The sequence below is a fragment of the Antedon bifida genome, chromosome 10, assembly GCF_963402885.1.
Source record: "Antedon bifida chromosome 10, ecAntBifi1.1, whole genome shotgun sequence".
Classification (NCBI taxonomy): domain Eukaryota; kingdom Metazoa; phylum Echinodermata; class Crinoidea; order Comatulida; family Antedonidae; genus Antedon; species Antedon bifida.
In genome coordinates this window covers 543,211-555,060 of record NC_136235.1, presented here as the reverse complement: position 1 = coordinate 555,060, position 11,850 = coordinate 543,211, and the positions used below count along the sequence as shown (strand labels likewise).

At 30.2% G+C, this 11,850-nt stretch overlaps 1 protein-coding gene across 1 annotated transcript; it reads right to left on the bottom strand.

The window, feature by feature from the left end:
• Positions 1-3,261: 3,261 nt before the first annotated feature.
• Positions 3,262-11,394, bottom strand: LOC144854173 (transcription factor 24-like). The gene is made up of 2 exons (XM_078712068.1): positions 10,783-11,394; positions 3,262-3,448 (listed from the first exon to the last, which is right to left on the bottom strand). Exons 1-2 carry the CDS (start codon positions 11,200-11,202, stop codon positions 3,362-3,364), a joined length of 507 nt encoding a protein of 168 aa, XP_078568194.1. The 5' UTR covers positions 11,203-11,394; the 3' UTR covers positions 3,262-3,361.
• Between the last annotated feature and the right edge of the window lie 456 nt (positions 11,395-11,850).

Here is an 11,850-nt window from a genome sequence, read left to right as displayed (position 1 = left end):
TATTTTTACATGAGGCAGTGATAGTAATTAAACGCCTCAAGTCTCGCCTTCCGGGTTATTGTCCTCTAGTTCATGTTCACACAAAAATATTACATAAAATTATTGTTAAAACAAAATATTTCGGCGATATTCGTTGATTGGAAAGTTATTGATTTTATTCATTCATTTTGTCCTTTTTTTTGTTTTGCAAAAGAGAAGAGACCTTGCAACCAAAATGTCGGTTTGTTTAATTTTAATCAAAAATTAAAGATTTGGGATGGCAAATTATTTGCCCGTTTATTATCCGATGTTTTAGATTTTACCATACGGAATATATTGATTTTTGTTTTAATTCAATAAATTTAATTGCATGTTTTCTGAATGTAAACCGAAGCTAAGTTCGTTGTATTACTGCTTTACAATTTGAATTGATTGAATTAATTCACTCTAAACGAAATTTGATTTTTTGTTTCAATAACTCAGATTATTATCATCATCATCTATTACGCTTTTCGTCTTGGTAGACATAACGTTCGCCAATCGTTCCAATGATTCTCTTTCGTGTCCATATTGTCTGTCATTAACCTTTCGATTTATGTTTTTTGACTTTTTAACTCGGAATAGGCCTATAGTGACACAACATTGCAAGCAACAGAACATATCTTCTTCTTTTATTAAAGATGTATTGTCCCCCTGAAAAATTATTTTAAATTGTTGAATATGCCATTTTAATATCACATAATAGTTATCCACTTTGACCAAAAATTGGATCTAAACAAAATGTATTTATTATTATTATTATTATTACTTGTATAGCGCACATTTATACAACATTTAATTATAATCAGCGGCGCTTCACATCAATTAGTATCGTAACATTGTTTGAAATATAGTGCTTTTAAATGTTTTTTTACCTGAAAAACTGTAAATTAAAGCAAAAAAATTGTCAAATTGGTTACCAGCCAATGGATTTTTTGATTGGTTATGTTATTTTATAAGTGAAAACATTATTTTTTCGTGGTTTTTTTTTCTACGGGAATGATTAACTTTGTTAAAACTACAATATAACCTATTCAAAGTCTGATTTAATTAATCATTTTTCATGTTTTTGGGGGACAATACATCTTTAACAAATATTGGTCTTTTGTTAAAATTCAACTTTCGGTTTTTTTATAGGCCTAGGTGTGTTATATGTATGTATACAAAATCCAAAATTAATATGAAATGTAAGTTTTTCTGGAAGTATTCGTTAGCGATTTATAAAATGTCATTTTAATCTCAGCACCACTGAGCAGTTTTACTGGTCAACTCCTCCAACTTTGTATTATTTTTTTATCATGTAATACAGATTTTTGGTCAATGGAACTGAATTCTTTTTTTTTTCATTTACATTTTATTATCATTTTTCTGCCCTTATTTCGTTTCGTCTCGTCTCGTCTAGGCTTTATCTATACGGTTACATATATACGGTAACGTATCTACCATAACTTATCTACGGTAACTTATCTACGGTAACTTATCTAAAGTAACTTAACTGATATTATTAATTCAAATGTTATTCATTCATTTTTTTTAAACTAATCATGAGCAAGTGAATCATTAATAATTTTAGTCAATATGACATAATAATAATAACTATATACGATTAAGATTTATTGTAATGTTTTTCCTCAAATATAAAAATAGATTGGTAATGAATTATACTGATATTGTATCCGATGCCGGTAAGTTTATATTTTGACTGTGACGTCATCGCCAACGACAATAATCAAAAGAGAGTCCTCACGCACTCAATGAACTCAATGAATACTCCATAGTGTCTAAGACTTGTTTTGTAGTTGTTTTCATATTGTATATTCATTTGGTTTTGATACGGTATTGATTTTACCGTTTCTTCATTTTCCATTCCAGTTTTGGAGGATTTTTTAAAATTTTTAATAAGCATTTTATTATTCACAGGAAACTATTTCGTGATAATCTTTGTTATGAGATCTTATTTAAAGTATTTTTAGAAAAAAAAACTTCTTAGACACGCATGTGTTTGTGACAACAATGAAAGGAAATTGTTGACAGATTCAAGTAGTTCGTTGAGGATACATTTGATAGGATCTTGATGTAGTCAAGGAAATAATATAAGATGAAATGATGAAACACAGAATGTTGAGGAAATAGTAACATACCTTAAGTAACACATCGTAAATTCCGTTTATTTATATCGGTCTTGGCATATCCATAATAGACCAGTCGTCCTTGCTATGTGACTCACTTAGTTAAATATGATGTACAGTAGGTGTACAGTTGTTTGGTCTTACTTATACCTACTTAGGGTAGCGCCCAGCATACGTATAAAATTCTGTGTTTATATAATACATTTTGTTCTCTTTGTAGGCCTCACTTATGACGTGGTAATGATCAAATTGTATCTAAATGTTTTACTGTATAAAATATGCGGATGAGACACAATGGTCTAGTGAAACATAATGAAACCAATTCTGAGAATGTAGGCGTCACGTGACTAATTATCTCAGATAAAATATTAAATAAATTACACTTGAAGGTTTTTCCCTAATCTAAAGCTTGGTTCCCACACGGATGCAACATAAATGTGTACTAAGCGACAATTCGGATGATCCGTCGCTTCTGATTGGTCGAATTAATTGTGTTACGCGCGTACGTCATAGCGACACGCGCGCATGTCATAGCGGCACGCGCGCGTCTAGTGAGAAATCAACGTTTATGATCGATCGTCTCATTCACACTCAGCACAATATGATCGTTACTGTACCATCGGTAGCCAGCGTCAATAAATAGCAACGTACTCAATACTACTTTCGAGTTTATTTACATTTTATTCATAATTCCATACAATATAACAAATTATTTTTATTGTTTCATACACTACACTACTATTTTTACATTCAAAGCAACACGTGGTTACGCGCAAAATAAATTTATACATTGACAATACATTATTATTGTTGCTATTGTTATGTATTATTAAATAGAATTATCTTCTTCCAAAATAGATAACGCAAAAAGCGTTTTTTCAAATTAAACGTTTATTATTATATTTATTTCTATATCAACGAAATAACGACCTAAAATACAAATAGATATAGTAAATTATTTGTCTACTATTTAGTAAAATTTCATGTTACAACATTATATATTCATGTCATTTTTCCGTAGAATATATAAAAACGTCAAGGTGTTTGTTAACAATTAACGGTCATCTTATTCGTAACTACTAACAAACGTTTTAAAGTGTTGTGATTCGTTTAATGTTTTCTATATTTATCCATAATGCACTTGAGTTTAAAGGTCATCACGCATGTGCAGGTTTGGTTAGCAAATTGCACTTGACATCATTACGTAATTCATTTCATACAGTTTGTTGCATCTGAGATTGGTTGTTAGGTGTTGACGTTGTTATTGACCCCACATAAAGTCTGGATCGCATAGGCCATTTCTGCCAAAAGAAAAAAAAATAATTTAGGAAGGGATAATAATTATGGAAATAAACAAAACAAATATAAAATGTATTCTTTTTTTTTATTAATATCATTTCATTTCTAAAAATACAACGCGCCACCAACAAGAACAAAAAACAAAAACAAACAAAAAATTGTTCTCAACAAGAAACCAAAAAAACCATAAAATGTACTCGCTGCAATGACTACAATATGTATACATTTGATATCAGTATCGATATAACTACAATATGTATACATTTGATATGCTATTGACCACTTATTAAGATATTTCGTTATTTCTATTTAAGTTATAGATAACAAATAATCAAATCATTTTTTCAAAAATTATTATTATACTTTATTAATTAGGGCCTATATTCAAAAATACATTTAACAATAATAAGTGTAAACATGTAATTTTCTGACGAATACGTAAACCGCGACACAAATTAAAATTATCATTTATATATCAATTTCCAATCAGTTTGTTATAATCTCTACTATGAATGTCCAAATTACTTTGTAACATGGCATCCAACCAGAGAATATATTCTTATACTAATTCTCCATGTTATCTTTTAGTTGTTAAAGTTAATAATGATTTTTAAAATATTTTATCTAAAAAATGTAGTTCACAAGCATGGAAATGATTTAACAACAAAAAATTCAAAAATATGTTGAAAATTAAGGTTATAGTTCTGTTGTATGGCATGCACTATACAATATTACTTATATTTATTGATTTTATTAATATTAATTACATATTTTAAAAGATGATGAAATAAAAGACACGAAAAATGTTGTAAACAACAATAATGCCGAGTTATCCGAGAAAACATGTGGTTCTTGTATTGGATAAACAAGTAAATTGTGTTACATCCGCCGCCGCCATGATGTGCAACTCAGGCCAGCGAACTCAAACGCTTAGTAGGGGTCTAAATGGTTCACAAACCACTCACCACTATTAGCTATGTGTCGCTTCAGTCAAACAAAATGGTGATGTTCTTTAAAATGTTGAATACTGTCAACGAATTTTGTAACTTATACGTATGTTTTACGGAATTAAAATGGTTCATTTAGTAGTTAGTCATATGATGAATATCTTTTTAAATATTTTAATGTAAATAATTGATTGATTTTTGTTGATATAAATACACGAACTATCGAGATAATGTTAGTGTATATTAAACATTTACATCGTACTTTATTACTAAGTTACATTAATTCCTAAATCGCATTCATATATAATCAATAAATAAACGAATATTTTAATTTATTCTAATATTTTACAGAAAGAAATTAAATGTTGATCGAAACAAAAATATATTAAAGTTTAAATTCATTCATTTGATTCATTTTTTAAACAACTAAGCAATGTTTATCGTGAAATGTCGTTAAGCAAACTTAAAAGTTAAATCAACTTGTGTTAATTTGAGATAAATAATGGTTCATTTGACTTTCTGTTCCGATCGTGATTTTAAAAATTTTCAAAATGTAAATCTTAAATAGCTGTCTTTTAATTCACATTGTTACTTATAATGCAATGAAAACTTATAGGCGTTAGTGTTCTATCATATTTTACTAGTAGTAGATTCATGGTGCTATGAATAATGGTAGATTTGTGTTCATCTTCTTATGGTATCATTTGCTTTATTTTAACGAATTTTAATCCTTGTTCTGCAAAAGTCTACTTTTAATGTTTGCTTTCGTTTGGTTGTAGCCTATCTCATAACAAGAGGGGTCTATATTTGATTTCACCAGAGTCAACTTTACCAAACGGAAACTGTTAATCGGGCGTACGTTATTATTCGTAAATTGGACGAATTATGTTGATACAATCTGACCGAATTCCATCGTCCTGTGGTAGAAAGTGGATCAGCTTTAAATATTATTGAAAACGGGTTCGAATAGGGTTAGTGTGTCAGTGACAGACCAATGAATAAATAGAAATCTGTATTACTTAAATAAAGATGTAGATTACGATTAACTATTTCTGTATGGATGAATTAGGATCTTTTTTTCTCTGAGCTTATTTTTACGTTTTTTTAAAGGTAAAATTATATAAAAATAAAAAATATTTGCATAACAAAATAAACTTAAAGTGGAAAAAAGAAAAACATTATTCTATAATTTGGTTTATCTGAAAAGGTGTACGTATACCTACGTTTTCAACTTAGTGGACTAGGCCTACACCTATATAGATTATTTCAGAAAACTGATGTTGTTTTGCGATATCTCGATCTTATTTCTGAAGAAATTGATCTTTGGTTATTGTAAGCAAGCTGAGTGTGAACGAAGATTATCTAGTAAACCATGCAATAGTTGTTTTAAGTTTGATTTTTGTCATCCAACACCCACTGCGAACCGGCACGATATGCACCTTTTAAGTGACTCTTTTATTACCAATTCTGATAGATCATATCCATGGTATGTATAACCCAGAAATGGAAGCCATAGCAAGGCGGTACTGCGGTCCAGTGCGCACCTGTTCGTCATTTCGCGATCTTCTTAGATCTTGGGAGACAACTAAAGTTCATGATCGCAGGTAACCGGCTGGAGGGTATAGTCATTTCTGACGTCACAATCTTTACATGTTCCGAAACATTTTCTATGATCAAAATATTGACTCTTACAGCTTTTGCGGTCGGTGTATTCAGCTTAAAATATCTTGGTTTGCTTCTAAAGTTTCGGGTAATTATTCTGAACGTTGCGTGTGGCAAGGGTATAGCGCATAGATCGGTGAGATTCATGGAATTAGAGTTATGCTACTGAATTTTATAAATAAACTTACGATCTTTCATTACGCCTAAATATAAACAAGTTTACATAACAAATAATAAATATGCCGATTTATTTGTACTTATTTGTGGAGATGTACTGTGATACGACTCATATAGTACTGACTATCCTGAGCGTCTTTGGTATTTTCCATATTAGTATGAACTTAATTTGCTGTGAGCAACGATTTCTTTCTTAAATTTTGTGTTCCATATGTTTCATTTATCTTTTTCTAATGTTATACATTTTTTTTTTTTTTTTTTACCCGAAAGCGCTTTTTCCTAATTTCTTTCTGGCTGTTTTACTTTATCTTCTTGATTTACAGCCTTTTCTTATTTTATTAGTATCTCCATTTTTCCCCCAGTGATTTACCTTTAATTTTGGTTCTAAATTAAGTCAACGTCAGATAAATTCGTGATTCCCTCGGCTTCTTGATCAAATTATATCAATAATCATGTGTTAGAAATAAATCTTCAAAATTATTAATTCAATTCAATTAATTTGTCCATCCTCATCCCAAGATGAGGAAGAAATAGAAATAATTATACATAAATTACACCAAAGCGACAATTAAAAAAAGGGAAATCAAAACCAAATATAGTAGGGGCCTAATTACAGTTAAACGCCCTTGTTAAAATAATATGAATATAAATATTTGTTAAATATTACAGTACTTCACGCTGACACATATACTACCGTTCACATAATTTATCTTATAGCTTTTTTATTTATTTAATTAGCTTGTTTGATTAGGAGACAACAATAATTTGTTCGAATAAAATGTTAGGCCTGTATACGTATTGCTGTTGGAAGTAAATATATATTTTTAAATTCTATTTATAGACACATATGGTATAGCACCTGCTTCAATTGACAATAATATTAATTAATTATAATATTGATGTTTGTTTTGTATTTTAGTTTAGTTTAGCGCCATGTGATATTTTGTTTTCTTGCACTTCAAGTTCTCAAGTCATTACATCGTTCCTGACTGTTTGATGTTGTTCTCCAATTCTTAAATTTCTCAATCAAAACCAGTAAATTGTTGTAGTCTATTGTTCTTAGTGAGGTTCCCAGATGAGGTATACTCCCTCAAGCCAGGCTTGATGTTATGCACAGTTTAATTAGAAGCCCCAAGCAGCGTTCTAGCCCCGCGAAACAGTTTCTCTACCGCACCTGTACGTCCCTGGCCAACTGGGCCTGACGTACCTAAGCCTTGGGTACGTACACTTGACCAGGTTTCCGTGAGTTTATACCTAGGCAACGTTAGACCACGTAGCCAAGGGCATTTTCTCATGATCAGTCTATTAGGAAGTTCAAAAATGAGCATCCGAATGTTTTTAGTTGGCCTACTAAACATATGTAAACAAACATCAATCAAACGTTATTTCCACATTTTGATAAGTTTTATACAGATACCACAATATAATATGGTATTATATGTTTTACAATTAAAGTTATCAAGTAAATAACATTAAATGCGACAAAAAAAAGATATTGGTTATTTTACAGACATATGCAATATTCAAATTCTAAAACATGCAATTATTACGAAACGAAAATATATAACTTTGTTTAATGTTTAATTTATGATTATTTCAAATGTTTAGTGTACTGATTCACGTTTTACTATTAGAAGAAAATGTTTTAAAATAAGAACGAACTTAATGTTTCCTTTGAGTGGAAAGAACCCATCAAAAATGTTACATGTTTGATAATAAAAACAAAACTTAGTAGGTCTATAATTGCAACACCGATTTATTTTTCAAATGTTTTGTGCTTTATGAAAATAACTTAGCGTTTTAACAAGCGTATATTACTTCAACTGAAAGTTTTTGAATTATTTTAGTAGACCGTAATTTTATACAATAGATATAATTGTTTTTTCTCCAAATAAAAACAGCGGAATGTTTTGTTTTAAATAATTGCATTTATACTATTGTGTGAATGGGTTACTTCTGTGGTGCAATTTGTCTTAAAGATGTACCCTCAAGATAATTCACATGTCACATTTCGTGTAGATTATAGAAAAGAAAACAAATTAGACTCAAGCACAGCTAATAATGAAATGTTCAACCATTCTCCTAGGCTTATTCCGACGTATGACTTTCAACTTTTACCGGCGGGGTTGAAGCAATCGTTGCCGCGGGAGTTTTCTCAAGAATTGCATGGCACCCTGTAGATTAAAATTGATATACAATACTGCTATAGGTGTAGGCCTAGCATGTCGGCTTCCCCCTTATACATCCTACCTAAAGCTGTTACTATTCAGACGCTTAAAATAAACACAATAAATGAAACTACTAGGCTAATTTATCTACTGTACTTTTTGGTCACGTGATGTTTTGCAACAGTTATTGTCCAGTCGTTTATGAAATAACAAATTTGGGGAAAAATATACCTCAACAATTAGGCCTTTATTATAACAAATACCAGAATTTGAAGAAAACAAAATGCAGGAGAAAAGTTACTAAATTAAACATAGTTCCAAAAGAAAAGTATGAAGTCCTATTTCGACTAAACTCTTCCGATACTTTCTCAACCATGCATTTTCTTGGGTAACTAAAATCTAATCTGAAAACCAGAAATGTATGGCCGAATTTGCACTCGGCTTTTTTTTTCTAAAAATTGAGTTTAACAGTTCCTAAATCACTTTGATAGCGAACATTTTCATTTAGGCCAATTATCAACAGCCGATTATCTGTCCTAGTTTCTAATGGACATTTAACTTAAATTTAATTATAATTGAATTTCCTTGTAAACAACAATTTATTTAAAACAAGACAATTTGAACGATAAAGATTTTCTTTTTAAAATTAACTATTTTTTTTTTTAAAGATTAAAGGATTTTGAACACGATATTTTGTTTAAGCTAGTTAGAAAATGAAACTCCGTTATTTCTATGTAATAAACAAATTGAAAACTAGGTAAGAAATTGGAAATCGTTGAATATCAACAGTTACCTAACTTATAATTAAAACTACTGATTAGTTTCAATATTGTTTTTAAAGAAATGAAATCACACTATTGGACTATGGTTTTAACGAATAAGTGGTATTAAGGTAGGCTTGGTACCACGAGGAAGGAGTAATACTCCACGAGACGTAACACGCGGTATACCACCATTTTGACCTGATTAGGTGTTGTAAGTACGTGCTTATTGACGGTTTAGAGCCAAGGTAAAGCGCTTGTAACCACTCATATTGTTTTCATGGACAATTCGTGAGTTTTGGTCAAAATTTGTAATAAGACTGATTATATTTAACGCGTGTACAAGATTAATTTGGACAGTAACAATTAATTGTTACTAGTTTCTCTATAGGATCTATAATGTTTTAATATGCTAACTAATTTGACTAGCCGTCCATGTTAGACTCAAGCCAGTGCTGGTGCTATACTCTAAGTTGAATGGAGCAGCCACTTATTTCATTCTTTGATTATTATGATATATTATTTCATATATATCTATGTATTTCATTTGTTAATCAGCCCCAACGAGAGAATAGTATTTTATATATCTATGTATTTCATTTCACTTACTTTTTGTTGACGTTTAGTTTATTTATATTAAGATCCAGTCACTGTATCATACAGCATTGTTGCTTTTTAATTTGATTTCAGTTTTAACTTTTTTTTATTATACAATTGTAGACTATATGAAGCTATACGATAAGACAATCAGTGTTGTTTTAATTGACGTATATTTGACGTCATTTTGTGGTGTACCAAATTAGTTACAAACACAAATGTTGTGATGGAATAATAAATGATGATAGCTGTTTCAGCATCAGTCATTGTCACTCTAACCGTTTATTTTCCAGTTGTTCAAACTTGCTGTTTCTTCACCAATTGTTGTTTTGTTGTTTTATTGTAACGATGCATCCACTGATATTAATTATTAGGATGGCTTTGGATCAAAACTTTTAGATTATCTTTACTTCACCGCCATTCACGTTGTTGTGTTTTCTTAAGCGATGTTTTCACTGTCATTAATTAGATGGTGATTTCAGAGGTTTATTTATTTTATCAAATCGTGCCTCAAATATCAGTAGGCCTAACGTTGAAAACCTAAACCAAGATATTGGTAATATTCTAATATTAGCGAAAATAACTGCATTTTCTAATAGTGTTGTCTTTTAGCCAGTCTTTTTTTTTAAAATGTTTTTTAAGTTATGTTTGTCCGTTAATTCTTATTATGAAAATAATACTAATTTTGGAAATTATGGATAATTATTTAAAAAATAATAATATCTAACACTTTAAAATTCCTAAATTATTTCAACAAAAAACAAGATACACATTATAAGTAGATTTTACAAAATAAGAATTTCGATATTGATGTGGTCTTTCTTTACCGATGTTATTTTTATTCCAAGTTTTCGTTTATTTTGTCATTTTTCTTTTAATTACTTATAATTTAGAAATGTTTTAACAGCTGAGATGCCTAGCCATACTTTTAGTCGATTGAATTAACTCATTGCATTTAGATTTAATATGTTTCTTAATTTTTACAATATACAAAACAAGAATACAAAAAATATACATTTCCTACCTTGACCGGATGTAAGTAACCGTTTGCCTGTAACCGATGTTGTCTTTCAGTGTCGTGTAATTTGTCTCCACTTTCCATATCTAATGTTCTCATTAAATGAGCAATATAAGTTGTAGCCAAAACTAAGACATCTAATTTAGATAGTTTAGTATCTGGTGGCACAGATGGCAATGTCCGTTGTAGATCTAAGAACGCGTCTCTGAGCGTCTTAACGCGCGATCGTTCACGCGCAGCATTCGCTCCTATGGATCGTCCTTTCTTTCTTCCATTTTGCTGGTCCTCATCTCCACTACTTCCGTCGTATGTTTCTTCGTGTGTTATCAGTTTTCTAGGCCCTCGTTTACGACCCTTCTTTGGTTTTCCAGCATCCTCAGTATGTGTTTCATGTCTCTGTCCATGGGTTATAGCTGTTTTTGTCATCTCTACAGCAGGTGATTATGCTACTCCGGTTCAGAACACAGTATGCTCAATGTTTAAAATGACTTCATAAACTTATACGCAGACTGTTTAAACTGCTAAATAGATTATCTATTTTTTGATTTTTTGTGAATAAAATTTGGAAGAATTTGATTCTTTCTTTCCGTGCTGTAGTTAGATTCAGAATTAGTTCATAAAGTTGTACTCCATGGTTATTAATAATTTCGGGTTAGCCGCTACCATTCTCAAGTAGGGGTATTCATTTTCACCGATAATACATATATAAATGCTAATACCACCAGTACTTAATATGTATTAATGCTCCTGTTTGAATTTTACATTGTGAGTACAATGTTTTGAATATTTTATTGTTTTTAAAAGTCTATAATTTATATATTTTAAGTTTGTTTTATTAAAGTTTTTTTCAGAATATGTTTCTTACTTGAAAATGGAACATTCCATTTTGAAGCTATGGCTTGTTTTCAGTATAAATACTATTCGTCAACGAATGAATTTACACTTTACCGATACTATCCTGAGACTTAATACATTTTGAATAGCGAATTAATATTATCTTTTCAAAAATTAAATTTTAATTTAATGTTCTCGTCGTGTTGTATGGTTGTAGGGGTAGGCCTATGTATTAGTATC

Excerpts from the sequence above, each read along its gene's own strand:
- LOC144854173 (XM_078712068.1), bottom strand. The coding sequence starts at position 11,202 with ATGACAAAAACAGCTATAACCCATGGACAGAGACATGAAACACATACT. Across the intron at positions 3,449-10,782 it reads GTTACTTACATCCGGTCAAG|AAATGGCCTATGCGATCCAG; the intron begins GTAGGAAATGTA and ends TTCTTTTGGCAG.